This window comes from Phalacrocorax aristotelis, chromosome 5 (assembly GCF_949628215.1).
Source record: "Phalacrocorax aristotelis chromosome 5, bGulAri2.1, whole genome shotgun sequence".
NCBI lineage: Eukaryota > Metazoa > Chordata > Aves > Suliformes > Phalacrocoracidae > Phalacrocorax > Phalacrocorax aristotelis.
In genome coordinates, this window is record NC_134280.1 from 13257773 (window position 1) to 13278955 (window position 21183).

General features: G+C 43.0%; 1 protein-coding gene across 6 annotated transcripts in view; it reads left to right on the forward strand.

The window, feature by feature from the left end:
- The window catches only part of SEMA5B (semaphorin 5B), a 274422-nt gene that overhangs the window by 201532 nt on the left and 51707 nt on the right, over positions 1 to 21183 (forward strand). For all 6 annotated transcript variants that reach the window (XM_075093032.1, XM_075093033.1, XM_075093034.1 and 3 more), the window contains 6 exons: positions 4951 to 5049; positions 5785 to 5998; positions 8598 to 8883; positions 13135 to 13270; positions 18014 to 18221; positions 20389 to 20596. In XM_075093032.1, coding sequence (XP_074949133.1) covers positions 4951 to 5049; positions 5785 to 5998; positions 8598 to 8883; positions 13135 to 13270; positions 18014 to 18221; positions 20389 to 20596 — 1151 coding nt within the window. The remainder of the gene's footprint in view (positions 1 to 4950; positions 5050 to 5784; positions 5999 to 8597; positions 8884 to 13134; positions 13271 to 18013; positions 18222 to 20388; positions 20597 to 21183) is intronic.

Consider the following 21183-nt stretch of genomic DNA (forward strand, 5'->3'; position numbering starts at 1 on the left):
ACTGAGGACAACAGACATCTGAAACAGCTATTTTTCTCAAACAGCATGTAACTGTGGTTTTAATCTATGAGTAAAATATTTCAGTATGTGATGAAATAGTGTTAGCCTAAAAAAAAAAATTAAAAAGGAGATCTCTCAAAACAGGACTTGAGTGGTTTATTCCAAGTAAAAGGGCAATTAAAGTAGTGCCTATATATGGTTATGATTTCAAAGAAAAATACGTTTGTACAATGAGATTAAGGGCTTACAACATTACAGAACTCCAGTGTTCAGAGATGACAGATGAAACGACTCAAGAAGCACCTATAGCTGGCTTATTTGCAGCATCCTGACAATGTCTTTTTGAATTTTACCTCAAGCCGAAGCTGGCAGGAGTTCAGCCCCTCCATTTGCTGATCTGTCCACATGAATGAAGGGAGTAACAGGGCACCACTCTTGATTCTTGCGTTTGAAATGTGCTTTCAAAGCAGCCTGACATCTGTATGAGCTAGAAAGAGGCCTGGTCCTGTCTACAGTTGTGGACATTACAGAACTCGCAGACAGATGCATTTAAATTTAAAGGTTGCAAAAACCACAACGAATGAGGATAGGCTTAAACTGAGGGGGGCTGGGAGGGAGAGGCTTCAGCAGTTCATTCTCTTAGCGACCGTGAGACCCTTTGCCCTGCAGGGTTGAGCATTAGTCATGTACTCTTCCTTTCCAGGAAAACAAGGGTCACTAGACTGGAGAAAAAGTGGTATCTGCTCGATTTAAGGTCTTATCTCAACAAGTGACCGGTACCAGGTAATTCTGAGGAAGGAAGGAGAACCCTAAAGTGGGTAACATGCAATTCATAGGAAAATTGGAGATATGCTTAATGCTCTGATGATGAGCCAAAGGGTTTTATCAGCCCTGCCATATATTTAATAATAATCCCAACTAATACAACTGGGTTATTCTCATTAACCATATAAATACCCAGTCTTCTCCCTTTATTTAAATCCTTAATCTCTTGATCCCAATAATATCTTCTGGTGATGAGATTTGCAGACTGATCATACACAGATCTAACTGTCTGCTCCATAATGTGAGAGCAGGATCCAAATATTGTCTTGTCTGGACGGAGTTGGGTTCAAGCTTGCCAGATTTTCTGGCTATTTTAAAGCCAGTTTGAATTTTGCCTCCTGCAGGCCTAGAGTTTTCCGGTCACATGGAAGAAACTACATTAAATAGCTAATTTCTGTAGGGGTTTGTGAGATCATCTTACTAACCAGTTGCCTCAGCTGTGAATTGTTGCAGACAGCAGTGTGTTGAATGACTTTTCAGAGCAAATCTAGGCTGGTTAAGTAACACAGAGAGGAGGCTGTTTCCTGCTAGTTATTTTGAGAATAGGGTAGAAAGAGGATCTAGTGTAAATCTCACCAACAGTGTCTTGACAAAACATCCTGCAAGCTGGAGCATTTAAGTGGTTTGGCTTCTTCTTTGCTTTGGTTGGAAGTTTTCATAGACTGACTTGACTGATAGCAGGTATGGCAATAAGAAATGCCAGATGAGCACAGCATTCCTCTTGAAGCCAGGCAGGCTAGAGAGGTGGGGTCTAGTAGCTACATCTTTGTTGCTGTCCTTCAGAATCTCCTCTGACTCAGTGTCACCATGGCAAAACCTTTAGCACCTGTGTGTTTTGATTCACCCAGCTGAGAGAACCATAGAATCATAGACTGGTTTAGGTTGGAAGGGACCTTTAGAGGTCACCTAGTCCAACCCCCCTGCAGTGAGCTGGGACATCTTCAATTAGATCAGGTTGCTCAGAAGACAACTGGGAACAGGGCAGATAATGCACATCTGTTTCAGAACATTACTTAAAGCTGTATAAATTGCTTTGACACCAGTGGATTAAACCTACATATTATGTTTGCCCTTCCTAGAGGAGCATGGAGTGCTGTTACTAGCGTCAGTAAGGCAGGTCCAGGGAAAACGCCTACTCAGCTAATTCATAGGAATAACTACGGTTGGATGTGGCCTGCACCTAGAGGCATCGTTGTCTAAGCAGAGTGGAAATCATCCACTAGTCACCCCAGTTTCTGGTTCTTAGAGCCAGTGAAATAATTAGTGGGCTTGGTGTATCCAGTTCCCTGAAAAGCATCAGCTGTCAAATGTTTCCAATCTAACACCTCATCCATATTGACTGTGCTCTTTTGCTCTTTGCCAGAGGAGTTAGAAATGGGCTGGAAGTCACGGATTAAATATTCTGGTGCAGGTTTAGACAGCAGCAGATATCTTTGCTCAGTATGGTTTCCCCTCTGTTTCAATAAATAACTCCTGCTTTGGACTGAATGGGTACAAATAAAACAATGCTTTATTAGGCTAAAATAACACAATACTTTACCAGCTTCCAGCATCCCTACCAACCCAGGCGACTGTGCCTTGGAATAATGAGTGCAACAGATGCATCGCAGCCAGTAGACTGCAGAAGACCATACAACATATGACCTCACAGAGACATTCTTTTTTGTGTGCTATCTTCTCAGCTGGGAAGATTTTTATATAAATAGAAGTTTGTTAATCTATAATATAGCTCTGTGCAAAGAAGGAAATTCTGCAAATTAGGATTTTAGAGTTCTGCAGGAGAGAATTTTGATTAGGAATATACTAAAGTACCTGGGCAGGAAAGGGTCCGGTAACATATATGGTATTAGCTGGTTTAGGTCAGAAGCTATGCTCAGACTCTGCACAGAGCAGAGCAAAGTGGATGTGGAGGGGGAGCAGGTGCATACTCTCTTATTCTGTGAGATTTGGGTACAGAGCTGCATTCTGGGTTAAATGTCAAGTCAGTCATATTCTGAAAACAAAATCCTGCTGGGAGAGGAGCCCATACCTTTTTTTCATAGCATCCCCTCAAGAATTTCTAGTACTTTGCAGTTAAATATATAGTGGTCCTAATATTATGTGGGATTGAATAACTGTGCTCTACAGAAGGGAATTACTTAACCCACTCATGAAATGCACACATCTCTAGAACAGGGAGTAACTAACAGGGCTCACAGCACCATGTAACAATGATGGGATAGGGCAGAAAGGCTGGAGAGTCTTTCATTTTATTAAAGGGAGCGATGAGACCTCTATTCTCAACACACAGCAGGGGGGACAGTGTTTCTCAGGGTCCTGTTTGATAGACTGATGCACAGTCACCATGACTGATCTGCTTCTGAAATAAGAAGTACTGAATCGACCCTGCTATGAATTCAAGCTCTCATTTTCAGTGCCAGGCATTATGTATCTGATCCCTGATACCCCTGTTGAGACTCAAGACTGGCAGCACCTGCTCCGTGGCTCTCTGTAGCCTCTTCCCCAGCCTGGGCAAGTGCTCCTGGGCTGGCTCTGGAGTGCAGCCCCTCTGATCTTCTCCATTCAAAAGCAAGACCCACGTCATGCCCATGCAGTCGCTTGTCTGTGGTTAACGCTGGTGGGTTTTCGCTAAATGCCATACTTCAACGAGATGATTTCCATACAGCAATGAAAGGAGGTAGCACGTAATCCAGCTGAGCAAGCCTCTTCCTTTCCAGATCATAGGGAGTGTTTTTACACTGCTAAATCTTGCAAATGAAGTCTTCAGGGAAATGATCAACAGCATGGAGCGCTGTGAGACAGGGAGGCTCGCAGAGTGATTGCTGCTTACAGAAGCAGCAGCAGTGTCTGCAGCTGTAGGCTCAGCTTAGTGGCAAATTATGATCTATTGGAGGGAGGAAAGCAAAGCAGCTAGGATAACCCTGCATAGCTGTTATTTTTTAACAAGTTTCCTTTTATGTTTACAGTAGAATGGAATATACATTCTTTGCTTGGAGCCCTGTGGGTGCTAGTCATTAGCCGTTGCTCATATCCTTTCCTCTGAGGTGGCCTCAGAGCCCAGGGCAGGCAGGCTGGTGCCAGGCTTGGAGTGCATCTTTCATGTAGGCTGTTTGGGTGAACCTTGGGGTAGGCTGCATTCGACTTTCTTGCACTGCCTGTGGGAGCGCGACGGCTGGTCCTGTACCTCCTATTCCTTGTGTGTCATGTTAGAAAGTTCCTGCCTTATGTGGCCTCTTCCTCCTCAATGGCTTAACTACCTGAAGATGCTCAGGTAGCCTGATCTGCAGTCCACAGGTCTCTGAGTATAAGGCTGTGGGGAGAAAGAGACACTGTGGTTCTTTCCAACAACATGAAGGAGATTTTTCTGGGGAGGAAAAAAGCCAAAAGCATCCAAATGCAGCTTTGTGCTGCCACCCCCACCCCAGCATGGGGTGTCTGGAGCCCCACACCTTTGGGGACTGGTGTGTAGAGGGACTTGCCTATTTGTACCACCAAATGGTCATGCAGTTGAGAAGAGGAGATTTGTTATTTCTCACTGGCCTGGCCTAAGAGAGAAACTCCTTCTACCATGGAAAATCCTGAGCACACAATCCTTGTGGGAGGCAGGAAGTAACAATCTGTTCAAGCACAAGATTCTCCTGACCAGCCTGGCCTATTAAGGAGGAGTTCCTGCTATTTTCCTGCTGGCACTGGTCTGAATTATAGCGCAGATGGACCCGCTGTCCTTCACTGGAGTTTGTGTCTGGGTAACGTTTTCTAAGCTGCAGCATTACTGGGTAAAATAGGTCAGAAGTATCATAATGAAAAGAAGAAGGATTCCTCCTCTGATCTAAGCAGAACACAGAAAGAGGCACTTGTGTAGCTAGTACAGAGTCAACCTGATGGATAACATCGTATCTAGGGACTGTGCAGGGCTATGATTAGAGAAATAACCAGCAAATTGGGCTTGCTCTCTTAGACAACTAGTTCTGTACAGCTGTGCACTGCTTGATGCAACAAACCTCAGTCTGAGTTAGAGCTAAGGAAGGTGTATTCCAGCTGCAATACAGGTAATTTTTTAATGTAAGAAATAACCCCACAGCCTCCTTTTCAAAAATCCTTTGTTTCTGTCTTGTGTCTCTATAGGAAGAGTGCCAGAACTATGTCCGTGTGCTGATTGTTTATGGCAAGAAGGTTTTTACCTGTGGTACAAATGCCTTTTCGCCTGTGTGTTCCAGTCGACAGGTCTGTTTTGCCTCTTTTGCAGTGATGGAGAGGGCTGGATACGTGGTCTGGGGAAGGCCAGTTGTTTGGCAGGGCATCGTGGCTGCAGAGAATATGTTCCAAATGTAGCTGATCTGAAATAGTTTTGGGTTTGTTCTTTGGGCCCCTTTGGGCTGTTCTGGGGCAGTGGGGAGCAGAAAACTTGTGTTTTGTGTGAGCTGGATCTGGACAGGGTGCTGCTCATGTAACCCTTGGGTGTGCTGCTGAAAATTGGGAATATAGACAGGCTTAGCTGTGAGCACCTCCTGAGCTGAACACTTAAATGTTTCCTTAAAATAAATGACAAAACTCCCTTTGGATTCAAGGGAAGCAGGAGCAGGTCCAAAGCAACGTTTATTTTTATATTTTTTAATGCCAGTATACATTCAGGAGGTGTCTATGGCAGGTTAGGAACCTGTGCTAGCAGCAGGAGCACCTGATTACACCAAGTGGGTTGGGGCCTACAGGCTTTATTGGCAGGGGAATTACCCTTCTTAGAAAGCAATAGGATCAGTGAGGCTGGGGCACAACTTCTTACATTGGCAAACGATGGATGTAGAGATAAATTTAGTCATCACTAGCATTACTTTCTTACAGTTGCCTGGTTTTTTTTAGATCAGGGGTTTGCTCGTAGGTAATCATGGACAAACTGAATTCTCTATACAAGTAAGACAGACAGATACTCTTTAAATTCTCTCCTCTCTCCTTTAAATACAGGTAGGAAATCTTAGCAAAATCATTGACAGAATTAATGGAGTGGCTCGGTGCCCATACGACCCCCGGCATAACTCGACAGCTGTGATTACATCACGAGGAGAACTCTATGCTGCGACTGTAATTGATTTCTCTGGACGGGATCCTGCTATTTACCGCAGCCTTGGAAATGTTCCCCCACTTAGGACAGCACAATACAACTCCAAATGGCTCAATGGTAAAGTCATGTGGGTCATATCTGAGCGAGAGGTGTATTAAAGTCAACTTGGCAGGCTTGTAAACCTTCTCCTCTGTTTTCACATTGGGATCCAGAGTTACGATGAGGAAGGGCTTCCAGTGCAATAATTGATGCAGCTTAGAAGATGTTTAAAAATAGCCTGGAAGTATTTCAGAGAAGTTGTTTTAGAATATGGAAGGTGGGTCTTACAGACTACTTAATATATGTATGGGTCTCTGTTTTGTGAGATGACCAAATACATCCTTTTAACAAGAAAACCACTCAAAGATTTGAAGATCAAAATGAACTTAAAGCATCATATTTTTGACCCAGTTCTGCACAGTGTTAAGCACTCTCTACTTTCACTGACTCAGCTGAAGATGGTTGGTTTCAGTGGAAGATCAGTCTGAAAATGAGAAATTTCACAGTGAGTTATTTTCCATGTAAACTCACGCTGTTGTGGATTTATAGTTATTAAAAGCAGCTGTTACCCCAGTGTGATAATACCTTGCATCAAGCAAGCTATAGAACTGAATCCAGTAATTCAAGCAGAATTTCAGCCAGTAATTCCTGCACTGACTCCACACCTTCTGTCTGGGGCAAAGCACATCATCTCTGAGCAGACTGTAGTGATGGAGACCCCAATATTCCCCCTCTCTCCTTTGATGAAGGTAAGTTGACAAGATATTCAGAACCTTTCCATTGGATTTCAGGACCTTTCAATCAAAGATATGAGCAGTGGGATGGTGCACTCTCTGAAGCTTAGTGTGACTGAACTAGGCTTCTGCAGGCAGATTGGAGTCAGTATGGAGATCCAGAGTTTTAGGAGAAGAATGTCATCAGGCAAGACTGTGAATTAGGACCAAGAAGCAACGTAACCCATACACACTCATTAGAAATATGTGCCTCTTGTCTGCACACGACTGAAGAATTCAGAAGGAAGTCATATTGGAACAGGGCAGTTTAAGGAAAGACAAACAGAAGCTGAGTTTCTAGTTTGTATTGGAAAAACTAATGACTCTTGGATTTATAACCTTGCACAGCATTGGTGACATTGAAGTAATTTCATCCTGTTCTGGCCACTTTTCAACAAGAAACAGAAAACTTGAAGATGATTCAGAGAAGAGCCGTGGAGTGATTTGAAGCTTGGAAAGCCTGCCTCACAGTGAGAGACTTAAGGAGCTCAATTTATTTATCTTTCTGAAAAGGAGATAAAAGGTGTTTTGTTCATGATATGGAAGTACTTACATCAAGAGAAGATTTCTGGCAGGATAAAGTTCTTTAATCTAGCGGACAAGTCATGCCAAGAGCGTGTGATTGGAAGCTGAAACCAGATAATGTCAAATGGAAAAAGAAGTGCAGTTTGCAGCTGGGGCAGTCTTCAGTCATTTGAACAAGTCACTGAGGAAAGTGATGGATATAAAGCCATTTGACATTGTCCAGTAAGATCAGATCTCCTTCAAAAGATGTGGTCTAATTCACTTGTTAGTTACAGGATCCAATGATGGAATTACAGGGTGAAACTCTCTGGTTCATGTTAGACAGAAGGTCAGATTGGTGATCACAACAGTCCCTTTAAGTTTCACTGTTTGTTTGAAGGAGAAACTTTGATGGGAGATGCTTTGCAGTGTGCTCACCTCTGTACCATCATCTGCCTCCCAAAGCTGCCTTGCAGCAGCATCAGCCTGCCTTCCTTTCCCTCCGCCATGACTGTCTTCTCCTTTCACTCCTGGGCTGCAGTGTTAAAGCAATTCTCTATTTTCTTCTTCCTTTGAGCATTACTCAGAAACGAGCATTGTAAAAGCACCGTATAAAACCAAGAGAGTTTTTTTTTGTTTAGTCAAATATTATTCATTGGCCAATCTTTTCCCTTTGCCAAAGAAACTGTTGGGATAAAAGACTGTACACTGTAAAGCTTTGTTAAATACCCAATTAAAATATTCACTACAAAACCAATTCCAGGTTCTTTTCAATTCTTGTGAAAATAATAACAATAATTCTAGGAGAAAAAGAATTAAGGAGAACTTGCTTCAATACTGTCAGTCTATGAAGACAAACAAAATGGTTTTGTTTTATGGACATTAGATAATCTTTTGTGCCTAGAAACTGGAAAGGCTTTGTGATAAAAGCCAGATGTGATTGCGCTGGGAGAGTAGGTTGAATGTTTCAGTGCAGCAGCCTGGGGAACCAGGCGGATGCTTGCAGCACATTTAACACATCATAAGGTGCGCTTCAGAAGTGAATAGGTGAAGGAACCCAAGGGGAAGGCTTTATGTTGTAAAATGAGTATAGGTTCAGAGAGTAGTCATGAGTATGCAAAGTGCTGAACTCTGCTTTCACTGAAATCAGTAGCAACTTTGCCAATAAAGTAGGGAAACAATGGGGTCTTTCCACGATCTGAAAGTGGAACTAGAGCTCTATCCCCATATATCATTGTTCCCATCTAGTGTTTTTATGTCCCCTGCTGACTCCCAACTCCCTGCGGTCCCAGCTTTGACAGCCTGCATAAAGGGAGCTGGCAGCACGATGCATTGAGCAAGTCAGTGAGCATGGATTGATTTCTGACCTGTACAAATATCTTCAAATATTTGTTTTTCAGAGCCTAACTTTATTGCCGCCTACGACATCGGTTTGTTCACCTACTTCTTCTTCCGCGAGAATGCAGTAGAACATGACTGTGGGAAAACAGTGTATTCTCGTGTGGCAAGGGTTTGCAAAAATGATATCGGAGGGAGATTTTTGCTGGAGGACACATGGACAACTTTCATGAAGGCTAGGCTGAACTGCTCCCGTGCTGGAGAAATCCCTTTCTATTATAACGAATTGCAAAGCACCTTCTACCTTCCTGAGCAAGATCTGATCTATGGTGTCTTCACTACTAATGTGTAAGTTGCACTGGTTTTACTGCCCTTCTTCTATCCCAGCAGTCTGAGACTTGAGAATATCCTGATTTCTTAGACAGTCTGAGGATTCATTTTTGAATGATCCTTTGGTTAATTTGAAGGAATAGATAGCTTTGTGTTATCCATCATGGCAACATAGCCTGTAGGATGATGTTTTCAATCCATGGTTCACAGATTCCTGGAGTCCATAAAAGGTGACTGTGCAATTCTAGGGTACCTTAATTTGATATAAACCTGGGCTGTGACAGAATTCTGACTCTTTGTAGTGGCAGTGCTACTTGTGTAGTTCAGGGAGCTGGTCTAAAAATGACCCAACAGGAAAACGTAATTAATTTTCAGCCAGGTTAAATGCCTGGACAGTCTGACACAATTGTGTGAACCCTGGGGCTGGCCCATGAGGTGGACAGGTACATATGCTTAGGAGAGAAGGACTGGAAGGAGGAGAATGAGGCAGATGGGATCACAACAGCCTAGACTGAAAACAGCATAAATTGCTGTTGAACAACACTTTATAGAAGTAAGGTCATGCAGGCTACACAGCATTTGACATTTCCAGGGGGGACTGTACCTCTCCTACAGACTGTTTCAGGTCCAGAAATCAAAAGCAGCATTGGAACTCCGAATGGAAGGCATGATTTCTGAAACTTCGTAATAATCTCTTCTTGGCTTCATATTGAAAAAACTTGTAATTGGAATGATTTAGTGTAGCTGTGAAAGCAGAAAGAAGAAGAGGAGTTAATTAAAAAATATATTAAAAAACTCATAATGTATATTTTTAAGTCAGGAAAACTCAAATAACTTTTTCTCTGCAGCCCAAGGCTAGGATGATAACTTTCAAGCTATAACCAGTCTTCATGGTATTGAGTTTCAATAATGCATGTTCTCTAGGGGAGTGTTATCCTGATGTGTAAACTAGAGAATGAAAATCTTACTCTACATGACAAAGATGCGAAGTGCCTTTCTCATGCTGGGTAGCCAACTTCTTTGGGGTTTTTGTGTGCAATGGAGTACTGTTCAATATGAATAAGGGTCTGGTCCCAAGAAGCCCACAGCAAACCAAAGAAGTGAAGCCCCACTCAAGTACAGGCCTTCTGATTTTAATGTGTCACTTGCTGCTGTGCCAGGGCTTGAACTTCAGCCCTTGAAGTCAGAAAGCACCAGCCCCAACTTCTTGAGCTAAAGCACTGTTGGGTGTTTTACTATTAGACTCAACAGTGCCTGAATGTTATTCCCGCTTCATAAATGCCAAGAAGTAGGTAGGTGTTTGGCCACCCACCCTCATCCATTTTCCATGTTTTGTTTCTGCACTACCACTGCCAACGTCAGCCAAAAGTGAGCCAGTGGAGAAGCAACTAGAAAAAATAGACATGATTGAGCTCTGCACCTTGACTGTGGACTTTAGGGAAAATCTGCCCTGGAACTGAAAGAAGCATGAGTTGTTCTCTAAAAGTATTTAAAGGATGTTAGCCAAACTTCGTGAACATTAAAAGGAAGCCTGGCTACTGCTTTGAGCATTTGAGATGACACTTTGGTTTTTTGGTGCAGTGAGAGAGGACTTCTATGCCCATAGTGGTAATGTTTTATCTATCCATTTGTCCATTCATCCAGCCAAGAACGGAAGTTGGAAATAGGAAAACTATTAATAACTGCATTATATTCATCAAATTGGTATAGTTTTTGGAATATAACAGGGGGATGCATAGGCTACCTCTGGTTGGAAGAGTTCTCATCTGCTGTTTCTGTCTCCCACGTTTAACATGAGACATGATGAGTGTTACCCATTCCTCTGGGTTACCCCTAAGTGTCTTCATACAGTACAGGTGTACGTTCTCTCTTATATCTTTGGAAGACAATGTAATATGTAACGTTTGTGTAATTGAAGAAATGAGTTATTGTTAATAGCTGACATTAGATCAAGTAGCGTTTGGGGTCTACAACATGATGTTCTTCTGAGAGTTCAAAGAGAAAATGTTCCAATTTGTCATCTGACTAGAGAAATAATGGTAATTATTATTTTAACTTCCACTGGGACTTATATCATGCTGCATGTGCTCTGCATACCAAAGAGGGTTGATGTATGCTCCATTCTGAGTTTCTTTATACAGAACACCAATATACCACAAAACTATGATTTTTTGTTTAAAGGTATTTTTATTTTGGAAAGATCATGTTTAATGCATTTAGGGTCATCCTATAACAAAGGGGTATTAGTGTATGTGGTGACACCCACATACAGATTTATTGCTTCATGTGTGTTATACCCAGCTGAATCAGTAGGAAAGAGAGCTTTTAGGAGAAGCTGCTGATGAAATATTTAAGAATTTTTTATTAAAATTTTTCTGGGAGGTAATAGAGACAACATTAAAACTCCTTGAACTTAACCCATTCTCTAAACCGCCTAGTTAATCGCAGGAAGTAGGAGGTGGGAATAAAGGAGGTTGCAATTCATACCAGGACAACATAGGGGCCAGCTGCACAAGTTGCTGTTACTGGCTTGAGACTGGGATCAAACTCTTCATAGGGAGGGGTGGGAAATACGCCAGGCCACAGGTGGAAAGGAAAATGGGCCACAGATTCATGGAAAACTTCTTTCTTTTCCTCTCTTCAGCGAAGGGATAGGGCTAAACTGTGGAGTCCTTAGCAGGGCCCTAAAAAAAACCTTTCATTTTTTAAAAAAAGTGTTTTTGTTAGACTAGTGGGATTTTATTCTTTCTTTTCCTTTTTCATTTTCTTTCTCATTCTCTTTTTTTTTTTCCATGTGTGCCTCAAGGCATTTACTTGTCATCCATCATTAGCTTTGTCTTAAGCGCCGCCGTCTGTGAGCATGCACTGCATCAGTGGTGTTCAGACAAAAGTGGAGAAAGGTTCACCCGGCATTGCTTTGACATGTTCAAAGCGAGCTACTCCATCACTCCGGGGATGGAAGGGGTAGGGGTAGGAGTGGAGAATGGGAAGGCAAAGCAAGAAGTTCTTCCTGATGTTGTATTGCTTGGAAGAAATATGCTGTGAAAGAATCTGTTCTGCTTTCAGCCTGGGATTGTGGAGCAAGGCGCTTTTTTGTGCGACAGAGTGTAATTATTGGTTTAGTAAAAAAAAAAGTGTTCTTTTCAGAGAATTCAAATCACTTTAATTAGCAGAAAGATACACACAGAAGGGCTTGGGTTGTTTAAAAGGCACCATGACGAGTCAGTCTCTTGTGCTAGCCCTATTTTTAGTTTTATTCTGATATCTTTTTCTCTAAACATTGTTCTTTTCCTTTAAAAGAAAAAGGCAGGGGGGAAGAGAAGAGCTGGGAGCAGGTTTGAATTTTGAATTAGCACTTAGCAAATGTCCCTCTTTGGGCTGGCTTCCCTGAGGTGCCCTCACCGTCTAGGAGGTGCCCTCAAACCCTCTTGAGGCAAAAGGAGCTGAGCCTGCTCAGGGCCTTGCAGAAATGGGTCCTCCATGAGTGAAACGGGACAGCAAAGGCCAACTGATGTGTGTGTGAGTCTGACTGGGCAGTGGAGCATCCCTAAAACAAGTTCCCCTCCAAGGAGTCCTTCCTACTATAGCATTTCCCTAGCCGTGCCTCCCCTGGCTGGTGCGTGCGTGGTGAACAGCCTGCCCAAGACCGATGCTGTTCCCAGCTGGGAACACAAAGAAGTGAACTGTGATCATTGAAAACAGAGGCTTTCATGTATTAACAAGACCTTTTTGTGTGCTGAGCTGCTGTAACAACCAGCCTGGTTTGTGCTGTCACCCTTCCCCTTCCCCTGCATATGTGTGCATGAATGTGTGCATAGATATATAAAAAAAATAGGGAATATATTTTATAGCTGAAGAGTTCAGGAGCCTATAGAAACAGAATTTCACCTTAAGAAACACCAAGAGATTAAAAATTAGGTTGTTTGTAATCAATAAAGATAGACGGGTTGTTAAAATAAAAAAAAAAAAAGACAGACACAAATAATCCATGCAAATTAAACTGTATTCACCTTTCTTGTCAGAACTGCTTCTGTGGCTCTTAAATCACAGACATTTTAAAATCAAGCTTAAAATTTGTTCTCAAAATCATCATGCAAGCTATCTGCATTTTACAATTTATTTATTCATTTTTACTTCCTGTGAGATTGGTATCACTGTACATCTACCTAGCAATTTACATGTATTTTATTTGAGTGGAGTTTGATATCTGTTATGATGAAAATGTCAGTGTTCTAATGATTAAATTGAGTTTTTTCTCCCCTTTTCCAGAAACAGCATAGCTGCCTCAGCAGTGTGTGCCTTCAATCTGAGTGCCATTACTCAGGCATTTAATGGCCCTTTCCGTTACCAAGAAAACCCAAGATCAGCCTGGCTGCCAACATTAAACCCCATCCCTAATTTCCAGGTACTGCTGCTGCTCTTCAGTTTACTCCAGTCCCTTTTACCTTCTGTCGCTCCAGTGGGTTGATTTGTGTGGGGCTCATTTTTTCTAGGTAGACCCATGGTGCAGATAAATTGTATTTCTCCACATATATGAGTGTTTCAGTCTGTGGAACTCCTTATCACATGTTACTGAGACCACAGGAATCATGGCAAAAAATTGAATGGTTTAATGAGAGTAAGAATGTTCAGAGTATTTATAATAATTAATAATTTACATCTCTGTTATGCTCATCACTGGCACGTGAACTCCGAGAATGTGATCCTCACAAGGGGACATAATAGCCATGTCCCCACCGAAACTGGGAAGGATTGAAAGCTGAAGCTGGACAAAGTCAAACCAGAATGGTGACAATTTATCTTTTTAAACAAGAAAGGTAATTAACCACTGTGACTGTGTAAGGATGTGATGAATTTTCCATCACTTGATAGGGCCCCTAAGGCTAGCATTATTTCAGTGCAGGATGGATGTCTTTCCGAGACAAGGTAGCTCAGCCAGAAGCTATGGACACACAGCAGCAGTTACTGGTGGAAGAGGACACATGAGGATAGTCACAGGTTCCTTCTCATCTTAAAAAAAATTCTTTTTTATGAATGAGCACTTTTCCAAGATTATGAGTTAAGGCCAATTTGAAAATTATAGAAGAACTTCAGCTGCTTTATGCCCAGATTCAGTCAGTGCAGTGCAGATTATGTGTGTGACAGCCGCAGCAAACCTGAGTCTTCTGAAGCATGAGTCCATTTTACAGCTTAGTCCCTTCCCACCTGGGGAATCCTAGGGAGGATGGACTTGCCTTCCTGTCCGTGCTTCCCCACGGTGAATCCTTTCAGCCCAATTGTGTGAATCTGGCTCTCCTTTATTATGGCAAAGTTGTTAAGGCTGCCTGCAAATGCCATCTGCCTTCAAGCTGGTGATATCAAGGACCTCCCAAAAAGGACTTTGCAGTCTCCTGAAATCACAGCAAGAGCAGATGGGAGGCAGGCCCACGCTGCAGGCAGAGATGTGCTTGGGTTCCTGCTGAGGAACCTGATTTCTCCCCCTGAATTCCCTCATGGCACCCAAGTGAGGGCTTCTGCCTATACAAGGCGGGGCAGGATTGGGCTCTCAGTCACCCCCTCAGCTTGGTGCACTCAAAACCAAGAAACAAAGCTTCACTGAAGGGCCAGCCATGCCAAACATGGCCAGGCCCTCTCTCTCTCTCTCTCTCTCTCTCTCTCTCTTTTTTTTTTTTTTTGAGTTTAAAGGGAATATTAAGGCTAACTGAGAATCAAGGACTTTCTGTCCCTTGCTGGGCTAACCCAGGAGGAATAGAAGAGGACTTTGGAAAGCATTTCCATGTAGTGAAAAGTGTCAGATAAAATGTGGAGTGCAAAGATTGCAGCAGCAAGATGAAAGAAAAGAGTCAGAGGAAAATGAGGAAAGGAAAAGGAGGTATGTGGCGGACAAAAGGAAGATTGCAAGAAGAGATTGAGATGTTTTTCAAGTACAGGAGGAACAAGAGGTCAGTGAAGGGCCTTTAGGAGATGACAAGGATAATTTAGCGACAGAAGAGGCAGATATTGCAAAAAAAATTAAATTAATTTTTTTGCCTCAGTGTTCACAAAGGACGATGAGGGAAGGATGCCAGAGTTGGTTTTTTTTTCTTGCAGAGAGGAAAGAGAAATACTGAAGGGTATAGAGGATCAGGGCAGTGCAGATAATAAGGAAATTAGAACAAAACAAAATAAAACCAAACCAGAGGGGTGCTGTGTCAGCACACAGGCTGCCAATAGACCAAAAGGATTATCTGTGACTTGATGAGAACAGAAAACAAAACCAACAATGACATTTCTGCCTCTGGGACTCCTCCTTCAGTGATGCTTTAGAAAGGAAAGTGAGTGGGGAGAAAAGCATCCAAAGCAAGAGAGTAGTGTAAACCAGGAGTATAGGAGACAGCAGAAGAGAGAGATCTAAAAACTCTTTAGAACTTGGGATGAGGCAGTCATGAAATTAAAATGACCGCTGGAGGACACATTGAGAAACCATTGGGGTTTCCTTAGTTTGGCTACTCAGGAAGGCGCTAAAGTTGATAAAATAGGCCTTGTTCACAGGTGGTGGGAATTAGTATCTCCCTGTTCACCTAGTTCACACAAGCTCCAAAATATTGTGGGGCTTAGTACACCAGCTGTTAGGATCCATATTTATAGTGTAAATGTGAGTAAATTCCTGTCAACTCATTTTAGCACGTTGTAAGAGAAGCTCTGCATGGTGCACCTCAGAAAGGCAGCCACACTGCAAAGAGTTGCTCTGATGCATATTGAGACGATGCACATGGGAAATTTGTACAGTGTAGCTGGAGTGCTGTAAACTGACATCCTAATACACAGTATACTAACATCTCTTCCAAGGAAAGCCCAAACACCTGGACCCAAAACGAAGGAAAAGAAATTTGTGGGTTTCTTCAAGTGAAATGACTCACGTGTGAACATCACTTAGTGATGTCACCTATCTGGACTTCTGTCAGGCCTTTGACAAGGTCCCCCACAGCATCCTTCTCTCTAAATTGGAGAGATATGGATTTGATGGATGGACTATTCGGTGGATGAGGAATTGGTTGATGGTCACATCCAGAGGGTAGTGGTCAATGTCCAAATGGAAATCAGTGACAAGTGGTGTCCCTCAGGGGTCTGTACTGGGACTAGTGCTGTTTAATATCTTCATCAATGACATGGACAGTGGAATCGAGTGCAACATAGGCAAGTTTGCAGATGACACCAAGCTGAGTGGTGCAGTTGACACACCTGAGGGGCAGGATGCCATCCAGAGGGACCTGGACAAGCAGGAGAAGTGGGCCTGTGTGAACCTCATGAGGATCAAAAAGGCCAAGTGCAAGGTCCTGCACCTGGGTTGGGGCAACCCCCAGTATCATCAGTATCATTACAGGCTGGGGGTGAAAGGATTGAGAGCAGCCCTGAGGAGGAGGACTTGGGGGTACTGGGGGATGAAAAGCTGGACAGGAGCCAACAATGTGCACTTGCAGCCCAGAAAGCCAATCGTATCCTGGGCTGCATCAAAAGAAGTGTGGCCAGCAGGTCTAGGGAGGTGATTCTCCCTCTCTACTCTGCTCTGGTGAGACCCCACCTGGACCTGGAGTACTGTGTCCAGCTCTGGAGCCCTCAGCACAAGAAAGACATGGACGTGCTGTAGAGGGTCCAGAGGAGGGCCACAAAATGATCAGAGGGCTGGAGCACCTCTCCTATGAGGACAGGCTGAGGAGGTTGGGGTTGTTCAGCCTGGAGAAGAGAAGGCTGTGGGGAGACCCTTTTACAGCCTTGCAGTACTTAAAGCGGGCTTATAAGAAAGATGGGGACAAACTTTTTAGTAGGGCCTGTTGCAACAGGACAAGGAGTAATGGTTTTAAATTAAAAGAGGGTAGATTTAGACTTGATATAAGGAAGAAATCTTTTATGATGAGGGTGGTAAAAGACTGGAACAGGCTGCCCAAGGAGGTTGTGGAGGCCCCATCCCTGGAAACGTTCAAGGTCAGGTTGGATGGGGCTCTGAGCAACCTGATCTAGTTGAAGGTGCCCCTGCTTATTGCAGGGGGGATTAGACTAGGTGGCCTTTAAAGGTCCCTTGCAACCCAAACTATTCTATGTTTCTGTGATTAGTGAGAAGCAAAGATCTCCATGGACTGGATATGGGATTTGGCAGGAATTCTAGTTGTACGACTGACTCCCATGGCCTTGGGTAGGATAAATAATCAGTCACCCAGCTGTCTTTTGGAGTAATAAATCTTCTGCCCGCCATGCATGGCTTTGTAGGAAAAGTGAAGATCCAGCCCTGGCTACTGACATGGACCACAAAACTGCATGGAGAGTATAATCTTGCACTGGCTTTTGAAAATGCTGGATTCTAGGGATTAGTGTGAGAGAGAAGCTCAGGCCTTAAAAAGCATTATCCATGTGGTAAGACTTAACACTGGTGTTTAAAAAACAGAAGATGAGCTCTCTTCTCCCCCCTATTCTGGATGCACAAGGGCATTGAGTCCTGTCTCAGTGAACCCCGGGGTGCTGGAGGATGGAGGGACACCGGTTGACCTGCCATTCACTGTGAGGATAGAAGAGCTGTGTGTGGGAGGGGGGAGCTAGTGCCTTACCTGCCTTGCTTAAGATGAAGCCGGAGTGGTCTGTTCAAAAGAGAGCATGTAAGAGAAAAGCAGTGTGGTAAGTTGAGTTCTTCAATGCAAAATAAATGCATTTTTCAGAAGTTTTTTTAATCTCCAGTTTTCATGTATTGTACAGACTGAGATGCCAGGTAGAGTCTGAAGATGATTTGAAATGCTTCAAGTATTACCCCAAAAACTTTCTTTCCACTGCTAGCTTTACATCTTTCAACAGCTAGTTTTAATTCTTTCTTTTTCTCCTTGGTTTGTTAATGCCTTTTGCCCTCCTAGTGTGCTGGCTCCAGGTATCACAAGGGAATGAAACACCAGCTGGTGTTCAGTGGACCAGCTGGGAGAAACAATTATTAAGAGTGGGCTACAGGCCAAAGCTAGGCTAAGGACCTAAGATCAGGCTAAGGGCCTGATCCTGTGACCCCACACACAGACCCAGCTCCGGGGGAAATCAACAGGACATGGGTTTCTAGAAGAATTTCAGGGTTTTGTCTTGGGCTGCTGGGGTGGGGAGAAAATGCAGGTACTGAAGTTTAGTCTTCCATATTTAGTGTGGGACGCTGAGTGATGACAGCCCTAACGAGAACCTGACAGAGAGAGTCCTGCAGGATGCACAACGCTTGTTCCTGATGAATGATGTCGTGCAGCCGGTGACTGTAGATCCATACGTGACTCAGGACAGCATTCGATTTTCCAAACTGGTGGTTGATATTGTTCAGGGGAAGGATACGCTCTACCACGTGATGTATATCGGGACAGGTAAGAGCATCAGAGCTTAAGAAAGTTCCCTCCACTTGCTTGTAGACCTAGCAGCCCTAGTAGTCCAGTTGTGATATCATTACACAGTTGTCATTCAACATCGTTTTGGCACAAACCTTCATGGAAATTAGTTTGCCAGAGTAAATTAAAAGCAGGATGGAGGACTTGAGGCAGAGTCCCAAGTGAGCAGACCGTAAATCTACATTTTGGTTAAAAACAACAATAACATTTTTCTCCCTTTTATAAAAACATGTTTCAACTAAACAGACTAATACATAACAGTGGGGAAAAGCAATGGTCACTGAAGTGCTCTGTGGTTTTGTGCATAAGTTGCCTCTCTGTGCTATGACATACTCATCTCTATATAGGTAATAATAATACTTAACCTCCAGGCTTGCCCAATGTTTTTATTATTTCTTTCTTTGCACTTCTGTGTGCCTACTGGTGTATGACTCCCGGTACTTTTGGGAATGGGCATGCACTGAAATATAATGCAGATGGGGAAGCTGAGGCAAGTGCTTTTTTTGTGGTAGCATAGCGAGCCAGTGGTAGAATTAAGTATATGATTTAGCCTCTTGATTTCTACTGCCATCTTCTAATTAGCAGGACACATTGCCTCTTCTGAAATGCACAGATATCTTGGATAAATGAAAGATGCTGAAGAAGGACAAAGCGTTACAAATTGTTGTCTTAGCCCATATTCATACTAATGATAGAGGTTAAATTAAACAGTTTGATTAATCAGAGTATATGGCCAGCCTCATGGGTATAATGTTGTTATCCTCTATTGCAGAAGCTTTGACTTTAGAATGAGATGGATTGCCTCTGTAAGTGTTAGTTTAATCTCACATCTGAATGCAGAGTCATTGTCTCATTCTCATGTTACTACCTTCCAGGAATGTGTCATAATTATCTAACTTTTACCACCACTTATTTCAAAAGTGATCATCTTGGACGTGTTCTAGTAACATTCCCACTGTAGGAGCCTCCATGGACATTGATTATGATGAGAAGATTGTACTTAAACAGAAATACAACATGGTTCTACCATTTCGATATCTTGCTATTTTAAGTGAGGAGTCCCAGCTACAAAGCCTGAGAGCAAGCTGGGATACTTTCTACCTCGTATAATTTGTGTAGAAAGGTCCACTGCCATAACCTTACCTCCTTATTCATGTTTGCATTCTGGCCCTGGTTAGTGGTGACTGAAGAGTAAGCTCTGCTGGACCTGAAACATTTAAATCAGTCAAATGCTTCAGCAGAGACAGCCCTGCCCAGAAGCAGTCCTGAACACAAACCCAGTCCTGAGATAAACTAAGCCCAAACTTGAGCCTCAGTCTTAAGGCCCTCCGAAGTGAAAGAGAAGCTTTGCATGGCAGACACCCCCACCATGGTAAATTGCAGAGCTTTGGCACCAGTACAGAAGTTATTGGGATAGGAAGATTAAGCTTCAGGAACAATTGGGGCTGACAGACCTTTTGGGGTTTTAATGAAAAATGGTGTGGTTGCCCCCTTTTCCCCATCATAAATCTCCCACAGTTTATCAGATCTTTAAATTGTTTAGGTAAGAGCACTGTGAGCAAAAACATGTAAGTTTCTGTGCATGCACTGCTCATGCCATAACATCCCCGTGTCAAGCTGGCAGCCGGCTTCTTCCAGGAAGAGGATCAATTAGATTCGTGACCCATGCAGTCATTATGGAGACCTCTGAGATTTCCAGCAGGGCCACTGCATCTGTTGTCATTTGTCATGACATCAAATCACAGCGATCTGCTCCATAAACCAAAAGAAATATAGACTCAAAGCACCAGAAATGATCCCTACTATCTCAGGTCACCTTGCTGTATAGCTCACTGGTAAAGGACGAGACTCTCTTCTGCCTCAGTACTCCAGCTGGGAAATTTTTCCAGGTACTCACTCTCCAGATGGTTCACATCCTTCTGGTTTCCCATTAAAATGCATTCACAGGTGGTTTCTGTAACATCTGAGAACTGCTGAGGATTGTAACCATGTAGCTGGAGCTCGCTCTAGCATGGGCAACAGGTGACCCAGAACTAGGTTTAAAGCAGCCGTGTAAAGATTACATTCATATTTCACACTTTAGGCAGGTATGGAATGAAGTCAATGCCTCCAAGATTTACTTGTTTCTTATTTCTTTTTCCATTAGAGTATGGCACCATCTTGAAGGCCCTTTCTACCACTAACAGGAGCCTGAGGAGCTGTTATTTAGAGGAAATGCAGATCCTCCCAGATGGACAACAGGAAGCAATCAAGAGTCTTCAAATCCTGCACAGCGACAGGTCGCTCTTTGTGGGCTTAAATAATGGAGTGCTAAAAATTCCTCTGGAGAGATGCTCCATGTACAGAACAGAAGGGTAAGCAAATTTACAGCTCTGATATATTCCGCTAAAAAAGAAAAGCACCAGGGAGACATATTCCAGTCTGATTTGGTTTAGAATGCTTTTTTTCATCACTACAAGACAAAAGACACTGTTAGAAGTGCATCTCCTAATAGATACATTTATGACAGGAGCAATGAGAATGAGCAATATATTTTTGTAAATATTAATTAATCCTCATCAGAAATTAATTTTGTGTTTACTATGGAAGGACTTGCAATATTTACCTCTTTTTTTCTTTTTTTAACTTGATATTTCAGTGTTGTTTTGAATAACTCCGTGTGTTTTACTGGTGGTTCTTACTGGCAGTGTGACTGCAGGCTTCTGAATATAAGTTGCAGCCTGCCTATCCTGGCTTATCTATGTAATCACCTCTCAAACATCTGATGAGGCAGGGCTGGGCTGTGTGGCAACTTGTTACTGCTTTTGGAACCTAATAGCTCATCTCAGCTATGTGTGACACCTCTTACACCTGGATAGATTCTGTGCCTTGATTGTACCTTTTAAAGGACTAGGAAAAAAGACTTTTTAATTGTCAGCCCTGGATCCAGAGCAGCTTTCCA